Below are 22,643 nucleotides of genomic sequence, written 5' to 3'. Positions count from 1 at the left end.
ATTATTTCTGTCATTCTTATACTCTATAAATGAAGTCATTCACTACATTGACACGGACTCTCCTAGTCTTGGTGAAATCTATAAGACTTTTGGTAGCATGTTGGGTCAAGTGAAGGCATCCATTCATGAGAATAATGATTAGTGAACAAATTGTGGCTATTTGGTGCCATTCTTATGCCTTATAATAAAGGTTATTCATTACACTAACATATATTCTCCTAGTCCTCTAGAAGTCTGAGACTTATGTAGAATGTTGGCTCAAGTGAAGGCAACCATTCATGAAAAAAGTCTTCTATAGGGATCACGTATAAACAGCGTGAATTATTGTTTCAGGATGTTGGTAACCTCTGACCATTACAGGAGCCGCCACAAGATGAACATTATAGGAGATTCAATCACAGACTTGTTCAAGTTGTCAGATGTCATTGAGTGCAGATATATTCTAGGAACCCTTACTTTTCAAAGTTAAAAACTTGCCTATAAATTAAATCCTCACTTTAATTTCAGGACCCTTATCTACCTTCATGTGTATGATCTCCAGCTATTGAAACTCGCATCATCTCAAACTACTGTAATCCACCTGGCTTCAAGTTTTTGTAGTTTGTCCAACTTCAGCAATCCACTTGTTTTAGGACCCACATCCTATTCCACAAGATTCTAACGAATTGCCTAGATCCTAAGAATAGATCAATCTACTCCAAAATATGAGACAACTTCGCTACTCCAATTGGAAGAGGAACAATGTGCCAGAACAAGCTTCAATAACCCGCGCTATCTTATCTCCTGGATGATGTTACTATGCCAAAACAAAGAACCAAAACCAACAGAGAATATGCTACCCTCCAGATGATGTTTTATGTGCCAAGCAAATATCAAGAACCAATAGAATTCACTGCCTTTCCAGACCTATTCCTGTGCCAAAACAAAATCGAGAGATGATAGATTAGTGTCAACTAGGGTGGAATCTTTCACCACCAAAATTGACAAGGGAGAAGGGGTCTTAAAACCCTCAGAGCTAATGCTCAAGAAACAAATGAATTGATCCACACTTGATGATCCAAAATGAATTCAACCCTCTTGTATTTATAGATTTCCTAGAGGGGTCTTTTCTTCTTAACTTATTGAGTAAATTTTACTTCAAATCCCCAATTTTGGGTTTCTTTGCCCAACTGCCCCAAAACACGCCCAAACATTGGGTATTTTGGGGTTTTCCCCTTTATTGAGGACTATAGCCTACAAGGATAGATAGCCTACTTTGTCTCTCCTTAATTCTCAATTTGAATAGGACATTACATCAACATCTAACAAGAAGCTATATGCAGTTACAACTAGTGTGACATTGGCAACCTTACATACTAAAAAAATAGATTTCCAATGACTTCAATCACAAGCAATTGCATTTCCTCCAATATTAACATTTGTTGGAGATATCAACTTATGAAGGCCATGACCTTCCTATAGTGGTTTCAATCAATTACAAAACAATGGAAAAAGTGCAGTAATAAAGTTGCAAATTGTCTAAATTGGCAACTAGGACCAAATTCCACCTTGGGACCAAAATTGATATAAATATCATCAAATTTGGACAAGCAGAAGTGTGTTTTTGAATTTATGCCCACACATGTGCAAATTGTTTAGGTCGGCCACATCATCAAGTAAGCTCATGAAGCCCAATGGACGTGACTCTTCACCCTCAACGACTTGTATAAATACAAGTGCCCTCTCACCTCATTTGGCATCATCATCACACAAATTTTTTCTCTCTCCTTCTCTCATTGGTTCGTACAGCTATTGGGCAGATCTTCTCTCTCTCACACGTGTGGTAGAAGGACGAATTTTCTGGGAAAATTGCAAGGCCAAATTTCAAGATTGTTGCAAGTTTGACCAGTGTTGACCAAGCACTTTGACTCATCCTTTGACAATGATTTTTGTGGGAAAAATTGTTTTTGGCAGGCCATACAGTTTGGCACAAGAACCGAGAATTTTTGGGCACTTTGACTGCAGGGTTCACCATAGAGTTGACCACAAAGTTGACCAAGTTTGACCGCAATTTTCAAGACTGTTTTGGGTTTAATTTGACCACCTTATCGAGCCAAATTTGACTAGGTTTAACCAAGCTTCAAGAGGATTGTTTGACTGTTGCATTGACCATATTTGGCTTTCTAGTTAGAGTTGAGTTTAACTGAAGTTCACTGCAGATTTGATAGGGTTGTTTTGACTTTGATTTGGTAAGTCAATTTTGACTTTTGTACTCTCTTTGTTGAACATTTGATATAATAAGAAGAATTGATCAAAGGGTTATCCCCACATCGGGGTTTTTCCCTAGCATCCGCCAAATCTGGTGTCCTCTCGTCTTGGCTTCTCTTCTGCATTTTATTTTATGTTCTATCTACAATTATTGTCAATGTGATTTATGGTTAATATGATTGCTATTGGAAAACTAAATTGGAAGTCATTAGGCTGCAAAAGGAACATTGAAGTAATTGTGCTAAGCATACTAGCATAGAACATACCATTGTTAACTAAAATTAACAACATTACATCAACATCTAACAAGAAGTTATATGTAGTTACAACCAGTGTGACATTAGCAACCTTATATACTAAATAAAGAGATTTCCAGTGACTTCAATCACAAGCGATTGCATTTCTTCCAAAATTAACATTTGTTGGAGATATCAACTTATGAAGACCATGACCTTCCTATGGTGGTTTCAACCAATTACCAAACATTGGAAAGGGTGCAGTAATAAAGCAGCAAATTGTCTAAATAGACCCCTTACAATAGCATTCTTAATTGTACTTGCCACACAAGGACGACTCACAAAATCAATTATCATTATACCACCTTTGCACCAATCTATGCCACCATTTTACAATGACAACAAATAAAAGCATCATATTGTATGGCCACACTTTAATGTTAGAAGCCTTTGCATTCCACAAGCAATACCTTGAAGTGAATTAACACAACAAGACATTTCAACATCTACAAAACTTTGCATCTAATGTCCTTCACTTGCCCCTTTACAATCATGAGAGTCCATCAACATGGATTTCATGTTTTCCTCTAACCCAACATTAATGTGATTATGTTTTTTTCATAGTTGATCATTCTTATAAGAGATTATTAATATATAACAATCCCATGTAGCATACCCCTATCATAACCTTTGAATGTACTCTCAACTTTGCAATCTATGTTTTGGTCTCATTTTTGGTTATAGACATCTATCATTTTCAACCACAAAACATGTTCATAAGTTACAATTGGAAATCCCTTTAAAAATGCTTGATACCAAGCTTTAGAGGTCCACAAACTTTCACTCTTAAAATGGTGATCAAATGGAGGTTGATTACGCCCTTGTTGACATTTGTATGCATTACCATGCCCATCCTCATAGTTGAGATGAGTAAATGCCTACAAAAAGATACTAAAAGTTCTCTTTGGCATGTTACTTTTCATGCATGTCATGATTTTATCCTTTAGTCCCCCTTGACATTGCTTTGCAAACACTTTGGACATCAATGATGCCTCAAAAAGTGCATGAATATGATAAACTATATCATTTTATATCGAACCTACCAATACAATAAACAAGATCAAGACATTCTTACCTAAAAACAACAGAAGTATAACAAATGACAAGATGCCCCTTCATTAGCATAATTCCATCTTAACCTCTTAACCATTAACCACCAAGAGGAATAAAAAAACCCAATTGCAAATCTCTTACTACTTAAAAGACCAATGTTAAGATGGAACCATCCTAATTTATGCTTTCTCATGTTAAGTCGTTGTTCGCTCTTTCTTGTCTTTTTCTCAAATGTTGGCTTATTTTTCATTTTTGTGCATAAGCATTACACAAGTGACACAAATGACAAGTTTGACATCTCTTCTTCTCTCGATTCAAAGGAGACCTTGCTTCTCTTAGGGTGATTAATTTAAAGATGGTGAAGAATTTGGTTCCATTTGTACAAAGAAAGGTTTAAAGCACTACATGGAAAGTTCAAGAAACCCTATAAGATCCATACACAAGCACCAAAGCAACAAGTATCATGCATTCATCCTTAATTCCAACATATCTCAACATGCATCCAATATTGTTACTAAACTTCTAAAACCGTATACATTTCCACTACTCCAACCTCCTATTGCATCTCGTATAACAAACTCAAATCATAATCACATGGTACCAACCACAATGAAATGAAAATCAAGCAATGAGCATACATGCCAAATTGGCATTCCTTAACTCTAAAATCAATGGAGCAAAATATGTGAACCAATCTTATTTGTACAATTTGAAGCAAATTAAGACAATCAAAAAGCTGACCCTCCAAAAAGGAACAAATAATCAAAATTCAACATTGACCGCTACTAAGATTAACATTGTTAGAATTTTTCAAGTCTTCAATCAATATAAACATTGAACAATCAACATCAACTCTGACATTGATAGAACAGCACCAACATTAGTCCTAGCCAACAACTAACATTAACATTTGACCCAACCTCACTGTGTTGCAATGGCAAATAAATAGGCAACACAACAAAATTTGATGATTGCTATTGAAGTATTTTACCTTCTAGCAATTACACAGTTGGAACATTTTCAATTTCTCTGTCTATATAAATATTGTTCAATGGTTATGTGCTAACTTCTTTGAGTTGATGAAATCAATGTTATCAAAACGAGACCAATCAATGAACCAATCAACCCAAAAAACAAAACCGAGCAAAAACTAGAAGCAAAAGCATTCATGTGAATCCAAACCAATAAGCTTTCTCATGTTTAAGTCTTTCTTGATTCTTTCTTATTTTTCCTCAAATGTTGGTCTTTTTCGTTTTTGGGTATGAGCATTACACAAGTGACACAAATGGCATGCTTGACATCCCTTCTACTCTCAGTCATAAGGGAACCTTGCTCCTCTCACAATGATCGATTTAGAGTTGGGGAAGAGTTTGGCTCTATTTGTACAAAGAAACGTTTAAAGCACTAAATGGAAAGTCGAAGACATCCCTATATGGTCTGTATACAATCCACCAAAGCAACAAGTATCATGCATCCGCCTCAAATTTCTAACATATCTCAACATGCGTCCAATGTTGTTATTGAACTTGCAAAACCGTATACATTTCCATTGTTCCAACCTCCTCTTATGGCATCTCATCTAACAAAATAGATTGAAATACAAATCATGCATACATGCCAAATTGGCATGCCTTCACTCTAAATTATCAAAAAAACAAAATATGTGAATCAATCTAATTGGTACAATTTGAAGCAAATTAAGATAATCGAAAAGCAAAGAGCCACCAAAGAGGAACAAATGATCAAAATTCAACATTGACATCTACTGAGATCACCATTGTTACAATTTTTTTCAAGTCTATGATCAACAACGACATTGATCAATCAACATCAACTCTGGCTTGATTGAATGACATGAATATTAGTCCTGACCAACAACTAATATCAATATCTAACCCAACCTGATTGTGTTGACATGGCAAATAAATAGTCAATACAACAACATTTGATGATTGTTATTTGAAGTTGAACTATTTCACCTTCTTGCAATTACACAATTGGAACATTTTCAATTTCTTTATCTATATAAATATTGGCAATGTGCTAGATACATTGAATTGTTGAAAGAAAAGCAATAAAAACTAGACCAATCATCACAATGATCAACCCCAAAAACTAAAATCAAACAAGAACCATAAACTAATCGACCCAAAATTAAATTAAATATTCAAATTTTGAAAAGAAAATAGAGGAAAAAAAAAGGAATATACATACATATATTCATGTGTATCCAAACCACTACACACATATATAAAGTTTCTCATATATCAAGTATAGAAGCATATAATCAAAATAACACCGAGTACAATATGTATCTAAACCAAAACATATAACAAAGAGGCTCTAAATGGCCTCTACAATCTAAAAATAAGCATAGTACTAATTAAAAACTATAGTCTAAATTCTAGACACTACAATCTAATAATATGAAAGAATCATCCAAATTTTCATCATCTACATCCTCAACATAACTAAACTCAAAAATGGGAATCTAGTGTGATTTCCTTGGCCATTAAGGTACCCAATTAACAACAATGTCACATCCTCTAGCTATGGAAGTGGATCCAACTCCATCCAAGATGCATCATCATTGTTAAATGTTACTCTCTGAGTCCCCACAACCCATTGGTGGATCCTTTTCTAAAATAATTGAGTTTAAGTGGTCCCCATTGCCAGTTGCATGATTCCATATGGAACTCGTTGGTTTCTTTGGTTTTATGGCCAATTCAAATATAGATTTGGCCATTATTATTTCACAGCCTTCAACCAGACCAGTACGGTGGGGAGGATGGAACTCCTCTTCAGAAGGCTAGACCTCATGGACGATGAGTGAGCACGAGAGCCAGCTTGACAGAGGCAAAGTTTGAAGGGTTAGAAGCTAATTTCCGGTAATGTAGAGTTTACAAGCCTCGATCTCTTCCCAGATGTTCAGGAGCTCGTGTTCAGCAAGGCAAGCACTGGTGCTGAGGAGTGGCAAGAGCATTCTGGCAGTGTAGCAACAGGAACAGCAATGGGCAAACGAAAAGAGGTGTTTCGATCTGGACCATAGGAAACCAGACCTTAAAAGCCTGTTTAAATTCTGATTGTCTATGTACTGTAAGTTTGTTTTGTTTTTGGGTCAGTTTTTCAGAATATATGGTAGGTTTCAATGTAGAATCATAGTTCAGAGGGCCCGTAGAGGCAAAAAGACATTGCTATGGATTTACGGGAATGTTGAACAACAGAGATAACAGAAGTAAGTTTTGTGGTTATCTATGTAAATGGTTCTGGCCATTTAATCCAGTTTATATAATAAAAATCTAACCATTTTGTTTATAAAAAAGAAGAAAAAATAATAATGGCAAACTTTTGTTGAATTTCAAGGTCGTCAAACTTGATTTCAAATTCGAACCAGGTGACTTAGTGTGTAGCCATGCATGTAAAATTAACATAATGCAACAGCAAAGCAATTACACAAAGACTCAAGGGCCCTACATTGGAAGTTCCCACACCTAACAGAGATGGCGGTCATATGCCATTTTTATCACCAATATCATCTTTGGAGTTCAAGCTTTCTCATTTTCATAGTGTTGACTCTAAATCAGGTTTATAGTTTAAAATGACAACATTATCTTTTAGTAAATACAATTAAATAATTGTTGATGACCCTTTTTTACGGGCCCATACAGACTTTTAATCAAATCAATAAACCTATGAATCCTCTACATCACATCTTTAATTAGTTGTCTTCTAAGTTCCAATCATTCAGTTTATCTGACTTGGGGATCCCAGCATACATTAGTTCATTCCAGTGTTGCCAACAATGTGATATTTTTGCGAAAACATCAAGGTATTGTGATATTTTGAGTGCAGCGATAATATCAGCCAATAAAAATAGCAATTTTTTAACGCCAATATTATCGTGATAATATTATAAGTCTGCAAAAAATCATGAGTCAAGCAAACAAAATGCTGAGTTGCGCCCAAGTCGATTTATAAATTGATTTTTAAGATTTGTTTGCCTCATTTTGCAAACAGAGTCCAACAGTTAGAGAGCAGAAACGCAGTAGAACAAATTTACCAGGGTGAAGGAGAAGAAAAACAACAATTTTTAGGAGTCAAACCCGAAATATTTTGCATTGTGGACCAATTTTCCTCAACAAGTTGTGCACTTGTAGGTATGGGCATTAAATTCAGCCTTGTTTTTTGTTTTTCCTTAATTTTTCATTTTCAGTCACCCATTTATTTTCCATGATTTTGCTAGGGGGAAGAGTATTTTTTTGCCATTATCATTTCAATGAATGGAGAGGGTTTCTTGATTGTAAAAATGTTGATTTTTATCTTTTAATTTTTTCTTGTGCCCTAGGTTCAATCTTACATTGGAAAATAAAAAAAACAAGAATTTTTTAACCTAGTGGGAATATGCTGAAAATTTGAGTTGCCAGTTGTGTGGGAAACATATGACAAGGCGAATATTCTAATTGAAATACCACCTTGCACAAATTCCGAGACATCACATACAACTTTACCCAGATGCATCTCCAAAAATCATCTATACTGTGATCAAAACACTAGAAGATGAAGATTCTAACAAAGTAACAAGGCAGTTGTGAAATGTCAAATTGCAAGCGTAGTGGGTATAAGTGAGAGTGGTTCTTCAGCATCACCTTCCACAATGGCCAGCCCCCATCTACCTCATTATTTTTTGTCCCTGGAACCAAACATGGTGAATGACCTTCTATCAGACCAATGCTAAAAAGGAAGGAAAAGAAAGAAGCTAACAAGTTGATGGGTAGACGTTTTCTATGGAGTGACATTCTGTTGTCAAGAACAATTCATTTTTCCAGGGAATGTTTGATGCTATTGCTATTGTTGGCCCAAGGTACAAAGCCCCTCCTTATGATGAGTTGAGAGGGCCCATTCTTCAAAATGAAAAGATCGGTTACACTGCTAGATTGGAGGAATTTAGGGCATCATGTGAACACATTGGATGCACTATAGTGTCGAATGGTTGGATTGATCAAAGGGGTAGAACCTATGTTGCATGAGTTTCTGGAACATGGGAACATTGGGAACTTGGATATGGGTGTCCGGAACGGCTAGAGGTTTCCCCAAAATTTACAGGAAATGGATGATCGGGAACGGTAATATTAAATAATAAAAAAATAAAAAAATATATAATTATATAATAATCAAAATTAATATTAAATCGAACATATTGGTGGTTTATTGCATTATTGGCATCAAACTGAGTTGGGGAGAGCGGAAAGATGAACCCTAATAATGTCGCCGCCTCCACGATTTTGGCCGCCGTCTGGCCTCGAGACGGCTCTGTCGACGCAGGGAATGAGTGTTCCTCCCACGAGCTTCTGGTTAACCTCACTTCTGTTACACCTGCCTTCGGAGAGGCGCGTTCCATCCACGAATTTCTGGTTTTTTCCAGCTCTAATACGCTTGCTTTCCATCATATTCGGAAAGCCCCCCTCAGTTGTTTAGCCCTCGGCCCTATAGCCGACAGATCGTGGACCTGTGCAGTCGCTTCTCGCGCCAACTAACCCCATCAGAATGAAGGTGCAGCGGCTAAGGAAGAACGCGCAGAGTATTCTCTTGTCCATCCTCAGGCAGCGGCCCCCAGGAAGAATTTCTCCGCTCTGGAAGGAAGCCCATTCTTGGCAGCGCTCTATCTGTTCCCCCAGAACAGCCATTACCCTGTTCTAGATCTGCAAAATTTTTCAAGCTTCCTGGATCTGCCTGGACGGATCACCCGGAAGCCCTCCTGGGCGGAGCGCATTGACAGACTCATTAATCTTTGGACCCTCCCCTCTTCTCCTCTCATTCCCCTGCGGCAAGTTCAGGAGGAGAAGGCCCTTCAAAGCTCCAGCTCTCTCTCATCTGAGATTTGTAAGTGTTGGAGCCGGGTAGGAGGAGCCAGATCTGAACCAGATTTGCATGAAGATTCACAGGTTTTCCAGATCCAAGTCAACCTCTCGGGCAAGACAACAATGCAATGGGCACGCGCAACGGATCTTGTGCAGGACCTTTTGCAAAATCTTGAAGGTCGGCTAGGGATCCCCTCATCTTGCCTCAGACTGATATACAAGGGTAAGCAACTCATGAATACCCTTCCTCTCTCTTATTACAGCATTCAGAGGGACGCCTCTATTGTAGCTACTTTTCGTTTGAGAGGGGGTTCCTTCAGGCAAACCTCCTCTGCCCCTTCTTTCTCTTTTAAAGATGCTGTCCGCAAAGATGCTGCCCATTCACAGCCCTCTTCATCAGCAGGCCATCCATTTGAGGCTCCAAAGCCTTTTCTGGTAGACAAATCAGAGGACATTCCTTCCATCAATCTCTCCCATCCTGGGATTGATGAGCGCTATCAACTTTTTGCAGAATCCGCACTTGTTTGCAGATTCAATGGGCTATGGCCGCGCACATCAGATCTATACCAATGGATTCATACCAATTGGACTAAAAAAAGCCAGATATACTTATGTTCAAAAGGATTCTTCATTGTGGTTTTTGACCGAAATGAAGATTACCAGAAGGCCTTAACGGGAGGCCCTTGGTTTTGGGGCTCGGCTGGGCTTTTTCTTACTCCTTGGTTTCCAGACTTCGACCCTTCTACAGCTGTTATCACCAAGATTCCCATTTGGGTCAGGCTCCCGAACCTTCCGGCGCATCTATGGCATATCTCGGTCTTCATAGCAATTGCAGAAACTTTAGGACGCTACCTGGCTGTAGATTCTTCTCGGAGGGAAAATGGGCTCTACACATATGGTAGAATCTGTGCAGAAATAGATATAAGCAGAGGACTGCCGGATCAGATTAATCTCAAGTATGGAGATTTCCATTGGACTCAAACCTTGGATTACGAGAATACAGCCTTCCGTTGCCGCCATTGTCATCAGACAGGACACCTCCAAAGTTCCTGTCCCCAGTACCTCGACAAAAAGAAGATTCCAAAGCGCAAGCCCAAGTCCAAAAGTTGGAACCCCTGTGCGCCCCCTCCCCCTATGGACGATTCAGATTCCTCCAGTTCGGATGAGGAGGAAATTGTTGCAGATGGGCAGAATGTTGAGATTCCGCTGGATGCTCCCTTGGACGATCCGGCAAACCCCTCGGTCTCTCAGATATCCCAGAAACGTTCTCATTTCACTTCATCCTCAGACTCTGAGAAGGATATTCCGCCGCCAGAGCAGAACAGTCTTCAACTTGTTTCGGCTCAGCCAAACTCCACTGAATGGGTCAAAGTAAGCAAGAAAAAAGGAAAAAAAAGTCGTGTGACAGTAACAACCCCCTCAGGGTAGTTCTCTCTGCTTAGTTCCAGTTCTTTGTTATTCCATGCTCTCTATAGCCCTCTCCTGATTCTTCGCCAAGGAGCAAGGTGGAGCCTATCTCCTTGGGCTCCCTTGCTTTTCTGCTTCGCTTGCTTGCAAGCTTGATTGTACTATACTCTTCTTTTCTTAATAGAATTAGTCTTTACTCAGAAAAAAAAAAAATAAAATAATAATAATAATAATAATAATAATATTAAATCAAAATATTAAAATCAATTTAAATATATAATCTCTCTTATATATAAATATATTCTCTGGGTGTCTCTCTTCCTGAGTCTCTCCAGGCTCTCCCTTTTATATATATAAAATATTAAAATGTCATGTTCATTATCAGTTCTCTGACACATAACCAGTATTTCAAACAATCTGCCTTAAAAATACAAAGGAACAATTTTACCTATGTTTCTCTAGTTATTCTTATGAGAAAAAGTAAAGCGACTCTAATGGTTAAGCATTCACTACCACATACAATATGCACACAATCTTCTGCGATACATATACATAAACAAAAAAAAAAAAAATACTCATCAACATGACATCCCAGATGTCGCCCTTATATTGAGGTGTTACACACTTCCTTAACCCATCAAGAGATTGCTCCAGTTTCTTAATTAAGGATATCGGTGTTAAGGATATCTTTCAACAAAGCCTCATGTTTTGTGGGCAGTTCAACATATTTGTCTACATGCTTTGTATTCCCCAACCCCAGGGAATGCAGGAACTCCAAAAAAAAATAGTATTTAAAGCTCCCAGAACTTTCCCAAGCTCCAATTGCAGCTCCCACAGAAAAGGGAACATTCCCATACAATTCCAAAGCTTCTGAGAGCGCAGGAACCACTGGAACGGGTTTCCCACCTATAGGGAGCGGTTCCCATGTAACAGAGGGTAGAACCCTTATTAAATTCTTGGGTAATTATCCGAAGGGGACACTATTTATGAAATCTATTGATGCATTTGCACATATCAGAGACGCATATTTATTAGGTGATTTGTTGTGTGTGCTCATTCAAAAGGTAGGTCTAGATAATGTTGTCCAAGTCATAATAGACAATACTACAAATTATGTTGTTGCTGGAAAGTTGCTTATGGAAAGGTATCCTAACTTGTTTTGGACACCTTATGTTGGACATTCTATTGATTTAATGATAGAGGATATAGGGAAAATTCCTTATGTCAAGTATATTGTTGAATCATCCAAAAACATAACAAAATTGCACATAATCATGCACATGGGCCTAATTTGATGAGAGGATTCACCAATAACAAGGAGTTATTGCATCTTGCCATAATAAAATTTGCATATAATCATGGACATGGACCTAATTTGATGAGAGGATTCACCAATAACAAGGAGTTATTGCATCTTCCCATTACACTGTTTGCCACAAACTTCATATCTCTTCAATCTCTCTTGAATTCTATGTGGGATGTGAAAAGAATGTTTCTTTCAGAGGAGTGGCATGTTTTATCTTTTAGTCGCAAACCAGAGGGAGAGGCCATATGCAAGCTAGTTTGATATCAGGCAAGCTTTTGGGCAAGAGTGGAGGGGCAAGAGTGGAGGAGGTGTGTGCCGTTACTGATCCTTCGGTAAGAGTTCTTCGATTGTTGATGGAGACATCATGCCAACAATGGACTACTTGTATGAGGCCATAGATAGGACCAAAGAAGTCATCCATAGCTATTATGAGGAGGGGATGAGGGGTTCGAAAAACAACAGTTCATATGGAGAGTGATTTATGAGCAATGGAACAATACACTCCATCAACTCATTCAAGTTACAGGGATCTATGTCAACCCCACATTTTCTTACACCTCTAGTTTCAAATTTGATGTTGATGTGATGTATGGATTTTTTAGTTGTGTTTCTAAGATGGTGCTATCTCCAGAAGACATGCAAGAGTTTCTAAGGAAATGGGCATATATAGGATGGTAGGTGGCACAATTAGCTTTGAGATGGCCATCCATGATAGGAAGACCAAAATGTCAAGTAAGCTTTAGTTTGCTTCACATTTCATTGTCTATTCATACTTTGCTTCAACTTTCAAATTTCAATGTTTTTTCTTATGTTCCTTGTATTTCTTCTAGATGTGTGGTGGACAAGCTATGGTGACAGAGTACACAATCTCCAAAAACTTGCCATCCAATGCTCAGTGAAACATGTAGCTCCTTTGGATGCAATCACCATTGAAGTGTATTTGAAAAAATACACACCAAGAAGCACATCAAATTAAAAAGTTTCAAATTAAAATTTTGAATTCATTATAAATTATAATTTATTATTTTTCTAATTATTAATTGATAATTTATGACCCTCATATGATTGGAGTCCAGCAACTTAATGACATGGTGTACATCTACTACAATTTCCAATTTGTGGGTGAGGCAACTTCGAAAAAACACCTAAAATGGAGGCCATCTCATTGGATGGGATTGACACCACTGTTGCATGGAGTGTTGAGGCCGAGCGACCTGTCATGGAATCAGCCCCTAATTGGTTAGAGGAGGAATTGGAGGTAGCAGTTATAGGGGAGAGAGAGGTAGAGGACGAGGTAGCAACTTCAGGGGGTAGAGAGGCGGAGGAGGTGCAACAGAGGAGGAGGTGACACCGCCTAGCACATAGTTTACCTCCTACTTCTTCTTCTAGATGAAATCAGAGTCCAATGCCAACACGTATCTAATAGTTAATAGTTAGTAATTTACGTATCTAATTTCATTGTAGATGACTCATGATGATGAGATGCATTTATTATATTTTTTGTTGAGGTTGAGATAGGACTCAAGATTCAGGACATGATTCATTGTTGATGTGTGATGACATCTTATGTATTAGTTTTATTTTCATATTTATTCGTAATGCATTTATTTAATGTTGTGGATGCTTTAGATGCTAAAAAAATTGAAAAAAAAAAGAATATTTTTGGACTTTTTAATTTTGCCAATATTTGTCAAATTTTACCGATTTTTTCCAAATTTTTACAGATTTTCCATTTTTTGGACCCTTATTAATTGTATCCTGATGCCGATGTTTGGAACATTGGTTCATTCATAGTTTTACTGTGTCACTTTCTTTCCTTGTTTTATGAAAAAAAAAAAAATTACAACAAGAACTATAATATTAATGCCTGGCAACCAAAAATAGATTTTCATATGTTGTTAAGACTCAATATGTCAATCTGAAGTGAAAGAAAACAATGTGTCTGACTCCTAACACACTTCAAACTTTCAAGCTTGAACTTATAATATAACAGATATGAGCAGAAATATAAAAGAACCACCTAAGAAGAGTCACAAACCTTCTCACCAAGCTGCCAAGCAAGAACGAGAGCAGGACCCCATAGTTGACCTTGCTGTGCATGCAAAAGGGCCTCCTTCCTTTTCCCAGCAACTAAGAGATTCTTCATTTCAAGTGCAGTTACCTGAATAACAATAAACATGCAACCAGCTGCAAACCCTTAATATAAATAAAGGATTGATACAGCGTCATTGCTAAGATTCAGAATTAGGCTTTAGCTAACAACCTGAAATTCATTTGCCGATGGCATTGCTTGCAGACACTGTGTGCTAGCACTGAACTTATTCAATCCAGAACCATATGATTTTGCAGAAGCGAAAAGTTTGGTAAGATCTACCTCAGGTCCATCAGTTTCCTGCATATCAGAAATATCTAAGCATAGTAAGTTATCACAAGAGAAACATTGGAAACTGAAATACCATATTTACAAGGCAGAAAAGACAGCATAATAATGTTCCTAGTCAGGTAGACAACTGAGGAGATTAGCATTGGTAGTTAAAAAACGGTAATTATTGAGAAATCGCTGCAAGAATCCCCAACCAAAAATCCATTAAAAGATTTCAATTTAGTAATAGAAAAGGCCCTAAATCTAGGTCTGGAAGAACCGAATAAGTCAAACTAGTGGTAGCAGAACAGTTTTTTTAATACCATGCTCAATAGCCAATTATCTTCAGAAAATAAGACTCTAATCTTAAGACTTCTGTGGTGTTGGCTTTTAATCATGTTCCACGGAATGATAAGTTTCTGTTGACATTGTGGAGCCCAAACCCAGGTCCATCTTCAGGACTCTAATCTACCTAACATAATTTTTCAGGCATGCTTAAAAAAATTGAAATGGGTACCACATGAATTTGCAACTGAAACCAGTGAATCTCAAAAGAGGATATTTGGAAATACCATCTGTAGCTAGAACAGAAAAATTAAGATTACCTGTGAAGCCCCACCAACACTGAACGTGGAACGAAGCTTTCCATAATGCTTACAGAATATCTTTAGTGAGCAGAGGAGCATGTGCATAAGCTCTGGATTGCTACAGGCTGGTGTTGCAAATTCGCAGCTTGCAATCCTCTCATCGATCCACTTGAACATTTCTTTATTTGACACATTCCCACCAGCAAGAGGACTTGAAAATGCTTGCCGACAGAGAGAGTGGAAGTAACCACTTTCAGTGCCTCCACTTTCATTACCCGATTTTTCTGTGACCAGCTGGCCCAAGCTATGCACCCTAAGAACTCCACTATGATCCTGCTAAACAAATGTTTGGCATGAGTTTTCTTATGTCCATTCATGTATACAAAACATAATTTATAGATTTAAAATTCTATGCAAGTCCACACCTCACCTGAGTAACATTGAGCCTATCATTTGGATTGAAAACCACGAGTTTTCCACCAAAGCCAAATGTCACCAAGGCATGTGGAGGATGACCTGCAGATGACCTACCTTCCATAAAAGAGTCAAGGAAGGGGGTTGTATGATTTGCATGTTGCCCAAACTTATTAATCTGATGAGGATAACCTACCGTCTGTACATTTCCATAATAATTATGGCTGGCCTCAAAACCATGACTCTGACTGACCTGTGGAGAACTGTATGAGTAAACGTTCTGACCAGAGTCTGAACTTGGGATACTAAAATCATTCTGATGGCTAGAGAAACTGTGATTCACTTGGTCATACGGAAACACAGAACTTGGACTCTGAAAATTGGTTGACTGATCTAGCTCACCCTGTATGCCTGCAGATGGATGGTATAGTTTACTTTGATTTCCAATGAATCCATCCTTGAGATTCTGCCCACTGAGATTATTATTAAAAACTCCTCCATGATGCTGAATAGTACCATACATATTGTCTTGAGGAGCAGATACTTCCCATTTTCCATTACTCATAGCATAATCATTTGAAGACTCTGACAACTGTGTCACAGGGCTTTGTGTGTGGACGCTATGAAATTGATTACTCTGGCTATATGAACTGAGATCATCATAAGCATAAGCGCTGTTTGAGAGTTTTGTTACTTCAGGTTGCTCAAATGATGCTATTGAAGCTCCACTGGTATAAGAATTCCCACCATTATCTGACACCTGACGCCATTCTTGTGCAACTAAGTCATAGTACCATCCAGGATACTGAGGATCAAAATAAATGTTCTGCTGATCTTGAGCAACATTCTGCGAGAACTGCTCCCACCCAGGGACAGCTTGCTCTGTAGAAACAGCTTGCCCTGTAGATACCTGTGCTAAACTACTGTTGGTGCTGCCAGTTTGAAGTAAATGAGGCACTTCTCCAATTATTGATTCAACATGGTGAACAGAATCTCCTGCATTCCCACCATTGTAACTTTGGCTACCCTGTGCCTGCCAGCTAGAATAACTAACAGTACTCTGAGTGGACTGTGAGTTGCCCTCTGATACAACTTCCCCATTGCCAACTTCCCCAACTGGCATTGCTTCATACCCCTCCATCACTTGATGCCATTCTCCTGTTGTATGATCATACTTCCAACCTGGATAAGCATTCTCCCAATCTTGACTGTAGTACGCATGCTGATTATCTCCTGCTGAGGGCAGCTCCAAATTTGTGCCATGAGACTGATCTGCATAAGTAGAACCTGCAAAATGCTCTTCAAGCTGCCCATTCTTGTAATAATTTTGCATATCATTTGTCTGTCCATTAAATGTCTGAATTTCCGAAAAGCTTCTCAGTTCTGGTTGAGTAACAGCAGTAGCTGTTGCTTCCAGGGTTCCCTCTTCCCAGGCTTGTGATAATTGATAAGTTGTCAGATCAGTAATAGGCTGCCCCAATGAGACCGAGTTGTCTTCAACCTGAGGCACCATTGAAAAAAAATCCAGGCCAGACTCTCCAGCTTGTTCCATAGAATTACTAGGCAAATCCTTGAAAAAATCTGAATAAGAGCCAAAGCCACCTAGGTCACCCTGTGTGGATAACGAGTTAAAATTACTCCATTGCACTTCTCTTACGTTTGTACAAATTTTACCACTTTCTGATTTATGAGAAGATTGCCTTGATAATGAATCCCCCAAATCTTGGTTCTTGTAGTTTCCATCGTCACCGTCACCATTAGAAACTTCCACCTTTTCGGCTTCAACAGGCTTTATAGTTGTATTGAGGGCATCGAATTCTGCAGATCCGTCAACAACTCCCCCCTTTGCAACGAATGCAAAGGCCAATTCCTGTCCTGACATCGACAACAAACCCTCTGCAGGACCATCTTCGGCTTTCTGCTCCTCGGCAGGGACACTTTCAACCCGGCAAAGCTCATTTATTCCTGAAGCTTTTCCACTACCATTATAAGCTACCAAATTCGTTTCACTTTCATCTAAAACCAGTTTTGCCAGCGCATCGCTAGTAGAACTTTCCTCATCTTCAGCAATCTGTGTAGAATGAGCCGATTCCAGCTGAAAACTGTTAGTCTTATCCTCTGAATAATCGGATTTTGTGATCGTGTAATCATCATCAACGAGTTTGTCGAAAAAATCTTCATCCGATTGACCATCCATATCAAATGGAGACGTGGCCATCAGACATAAAAAGCAAATCGACAAAACTGTCGTTGCAGTCGGAATCCCCAGCCTCACTCTCCAAAAACTATTTTTTATTTACTTCTAACAACCGCTCTAGGGAATTCAACAACGCTCTGCAATCCGACAGCCAAATGCAAACGAAATCAAAACCCTCCCTATTCGTTCGATTATTTAACCTAATAGCTGCCCCGCGGTTCCTAAATTGCCCAAAAATTACCCCATCAAATTCAGTTATTAGCATTGCCCACCAGCACGGCTACTAAATTCCAGCTCAAATACACATAAATCTTCAGATCCATAAGCTAAAAGACCAAAAATCATAGATCTAACCAATTCTTTATACAATAAGCATTCCAAAAGCCTTCGAAAACAATTTCTCCGTAACCTTGAAAATTTCCTAAAAATTGTAACTCACCCAAACAAAACATAAAAACTCAAACTCACGCCCAATATCGCGATTTTCGCGCTTTTATGCTCTACTCGAAGAGAGATCTCAGGCAGACAGCCACCAAATACCGGATTGACATCTGAAAACCGTGGATCTCCCGAGCTTCAAACTGTGGACGTAGATGTGCCGCAAATTCGCAATCCGCGGACAAATTGAAAGCTGCGAAGGTTGAAGATCTTTATCCCTTCTTCATTGCAGAAAACAGCAAATTGCGTCCCCGCTTATGCATCTCCATATGCACAGGTTGATCGATCCATGGGCGGATTTGGGACAAATATCTCACAATCAAAGATCTCCGAGCTGCTGCGCCCTGACACGCATTCTGAAAAACGAAAGACAAACCCTCGTTATCGCCGGCCGGTTTATTTTTGCCGGCATCGCAACGTTTTATTGGATTTTATTTTTAAAGAAACTTGAAGGAGCTGTCTGGCGTAGATATTGTTATAGGCCCCATGAGTTGCCCGAGGTTTTTGGTTGCTTTGGCCATTTGTTATTCATTTCAATATGTAATCCATGTGGAAATGCAATCCCTTGTTTGGCGGCCACAGGAACGTGATTGGTAAAAGCTTAAATTTGACCGCGCCATAAATAGGAAAATACTAAATCTGAATTACTTTCAGCTCGTAGGTGTGTACATGGGCCTCTTAGGTGTATAGGTGGGATCCATGTTTTAATCTAAAGCTGAGTGGGATATTTCTAATATTTGTGTGTTTTTTAATTCTTTCTATAATATAAAATTAAATTATTTTGTGTAGAACAATTTTATTTACAATGAATGGTCATGTGTGGTTTGAAATAAATTTTAGATTTTAAAGTTTAGTTTATATTATTTTTATTGGAAATGTATGTTTTTTAATTTTCTTAATTTTTTCTTAGTTTTGATAGTTATTTTTTCTTAGTTTTGATAGTTATTTTTTCTTGGTTTTGATTGTAGGTAACTTATGATTTGAAATTACTTTAGTTTTCTTTCGATTGATTATAGATTGTTGCAATAAAGAGAGTGTCCCAAATGAGGGATGAAACATAAGTTTTGAAACGAAAAGGTGAGATCAATATATTTTAATTAAAAGGCTAATGGTATTTAGCAAATGAGAAGAGAACCTAGATTTAGAGGGAATGCCAACACACTATTAAACTACGGCATATTGAGTTAAGAATATTAGACTCAATGGATTGGAGTGGGCACTTAAACTTTGGGAATTAAAAAACAAAGTTGGTAGAAGGGGTTAGCCACTAAGTTAATTAAGGTTAAGGGGATTAATTGTTTTGATGACATATAATTGATTGGACACTTAAATGTGGGTAGAATTAGGATGTTTAATAGTTACAAATAAACTAATCAATAATTGATAATGCAAGAAAAACAATATTGATTTACTATCTCTTTAACTTTGGTGATCTAATTAATTTTTTGAAAAGAAAGTGCAATTTCAAAATAAGAGCAAATGGGAAGAGATCCTACACTATATTTCCTTCATAGGTGGATGCAAACCCTTCACAAGATTTTGAGATATTGTAACCTACACCGAACTAATATGAGACAATTACTCATCCCTCGTGAAGAGAAAAAATAGTGAACAGCCAAGAGTTCATCTTCCCTGGTAAAATCAAGCAAAGGATAATCAAACTCCAATAGTTAAAGTAAGAGAACAATAAGCAAGCCAAAAAAGTAAAAGAATCTAACTATGAAATGCAAGTATGGCCCATAATATTCATCTGAATTGGATCATTATATTATTTGTCATCCATCTCGATGCTTTCAGAGTGGAAAAAGTGGAGGAATCGTCTCACATGACCCTTTTTACTAACGGGACCGAGTTTGGCAACATAGGGTCTGAAACCTTACGGGAGTGTTTTGAGATATCAAGCGATGTTTTTGGGGGTAAAACTTTGTCACTTTAGTGTGAATCAGAATTTGTATGCGAAAGTTATGTCACTCAAAAGTTGACCTTCCTGGTGAAAGAATCGCATCAATCAAAGTTCATATGCAAAAGTTATGTCACTTAGAAGTTGACCTTCGTGTTTTCACTGCCATAATTTGAGGGAATGCCATGTTAGCCCCCATTATTCATGAAAAAAGAGGTTGTTAGCCACGTGATTATGATGAAGAATACTCTAAAAGAGTCTATATTGTAACTCTCGATAAGAATCGAGGTAGTCCAACCTAACCATTAGTATGCTATCGGGTTGTGTTATAATCAAACCACTAGGAGGAAAAGAGGTTTCATCCTTTTAAGTGCATTTATTCCATATTTGGGCAAAAATAACCAACAAGGATAGGAAATAGAACACACACAGAGGATTTGTGTAGTGTAGTAACCCGTAGCCCACAAGCCATATTTCTTTGTACTTGCAGACATTTTCTATTCAGAGAAAGAGAGCAGAGGAACCTCACCTTCCAGCTAGCTTTTTCTCTTGCAAGGGTTTCCCAAGTCATATCTTGTGTCAAATGTGTGTGTGAGATTTATTTCAATATTCTCTATTTGTTGCATAATATTGGTTCACATGCATACGCTATTAGCAATCATTTACAAATCTATAAATCTAAAGAGATATAAAATTGTAATAGTGTATATTTTTGGATTTTTAAGTATAATTTTATCATATCTGCTATGATAAATTGTCTAGTGGAATATCCACAGTAGTTTACGAATCAAATACCCTCGATGAATTACCTTGTCTCTCACATGCTTGTGTTGAAGCTTCCTTTGAGTGGTTATGAATGTTGACAAAAGTGTGAATATGAATGAAGCTAATACACCATAAGATACAATTGCTTGATCCAAAAAAGGGAGATTTAAATCGATGAGGAAATGTTGACTATAGAAGCATTTAGTGAGGAAGGGTTAATGATGGTAGATAGTCAAAGCAAGCCCATTTCCATGAAGGGTGGAAGAAGTGTAACACCCTCCTCCCACATTTACCCAAACTAACCGATCTATCAAGGTAAACATGTGTTGAATAGTTACTATGATACGTTTCAACTCCCCAAGTACAGTTAAGGAAGTGGAATTGACAAACCAAAACCAAACTGGCCGTCCTCGGGAGCTACAAAACCTTTAGGAGTCAACCAACCCCTCTAGGTGTCCAACCCCTGAGAGAACTTGCTTCTTAGTTGAACTAGACCCCTAATCACTCCCATGACAAGCTTTCCATGCAACTTGGACCCTCCAGTCGCTCCCACAGCAAGGCCCCCATGCGACTGTGACCTTTTTCAAGCAATTTTGTGCCAGCGACCCTAGATTTTGAGCCACTTTTTCAAGGCCAAGACTCCGGGCTCTGCCCAAAACTTCATGAAACTTCCATAGATGATAACTAACAAGATGACAAGGCCTCTAGTGCAAAACTTAAACAAGGACCTGACCTAACAAGGCCTAGCCACGATAGACATTTTGTCAAAACACATCATGAACATGTAATCTACAGGTCATAACAACATATCTGAACATAGGGACTTCATACTTATCTGAGATTTGTCAAGAAGGCCTAATGCCCTCTCATAATAGTTGTAATATCATCTATTAGGTCATACATTCATTAACATTTCATTTACGAAACAAAACAATATGAGAGCCATAACTCAAGTTTGTCATAAACTATACTTATAACCAACATAATAACAATGATAGAACAACCATTATAATCACATAATAACAATGATAGAACAACCATTATAACTACATAATAACAATGATAGAACAACCATTATAACCACATAATAACAAACACATTTACACATAATACACAAGAGGAAAAGAGATCTTATTAACATATGCAAAATGCAACTAGGTCAAGGACTTCCACGTACCACCCGACCATAGATTGGGTTGAACCAAATCTTTCTTTCAGCCAATCACCCTCGTGCCATATTCCAACCATGAATGTGAGACTTACAATAAAACAACCAGGGATTCCTCGGGATTTACCACAATCCACCAAGGGATTCTTAGGCCCAAGCCCTCATTTATACAACTAGGCTTTACTGCATTTCTGCCAAGGGATTCCTAGGCCCAAACCAAAAACATACACTACCAGGTTTTACCACAATCCCACCTATATCTGTCCAAGTACCACTAGGCCTATACAAGCATGGATGCCTCCGGGTCTCTCCACCTAAACCGTGAGGAATTTGTTTGTCTCCACCTCTAGGCTTTATCGTATATCCCTTCATTCACCAGTCGTGGATTCCTAGGCCCAACAAGGCTCCAACATCTAGGCTTTACTGTGTATCCCACCATTCATCGGTCGAGGATTCCTACGCTGAATGAGGGTATACACAATCAGGCTTTACCGCAATCCCAACTTCACCGGTCCAGGAATTTGTAGGCCTTGTGTTTCTCCGTTGCGACCACCCCATTCAATTTTGAAACCATCTGGCAATCCAGCTCAACCAAATAAGAAAAACCCCATCACACCATCACTATCTGGAAATGGTAAGGTGAGG

At 38.2% G+C, this 22,643-nt stretch overlaps 1 protein-coding gene across 4 annotated transcripts in view; it reads right to left on the bottom strand.

The window, feature by feature from the left end:
• The window catches only part of LOC149157807 (protein transport protein SEC16B homolog), a 45,942-nt gene extending 27,284 nt beyond the window's left edge, over positions 1-18,658 (bottom strand). The window contains exons 1-5 of one of the 4 annotated variants that reach the window (XM_089436022.1): positions 18,167-18,657; positions 15,547-17,864; positions 15,135-15,449; positions 14,431-14,559; positions 14,206-14,328 (exon numbers count right to left, since the gene is read on the bottom strand). In XM_089436022.1, coding sequence (XP_089292148.1) covers positions 14,206-14,328; positions 14,431-14,559; positions 15,135-15,449; positions 15,547-17,748 — 2,769 coding nt within the window. In that variant the 5' untranslated portion in view covers positions 17,749-17,864; positions 18,167-18,657. Of the gene's footprint in view, positions 1-14,205; positions 14,329-14,430; positions 14,560-15,134; positions 15,450-15,546 lie in introns of all 4 variants that reach the window. The other 3 variants (XM_089436024.1, XM_089436021.1, XM_089436023.1) reach the window with 3 other exon arrangements.
• Positions 18,659-22,643: the final 3,985 nt, after the last annotated feature.

The sequence above is a fragment of the Pinus tabuliformis genome, chromosome 5_2 (genome assembly GCF_031772625.1).
Source record: "Pinus tabuliformis cultivar Carrire ecotype Pingquan chromosome 5_2, CPIR1, whole genome shotgun sequence".
NCBI classification, from domain to species: Eukaryota; Viridiplantae; Streptophyta; class Pinopsida; order Pinales; family Pinaceae; genus Pinus; species Pinus tabuliformis.
Note: the sequence above shows the minus strand (reverse complement) of the source record. Positions and strands in the feature narration are given on the sequence as shown.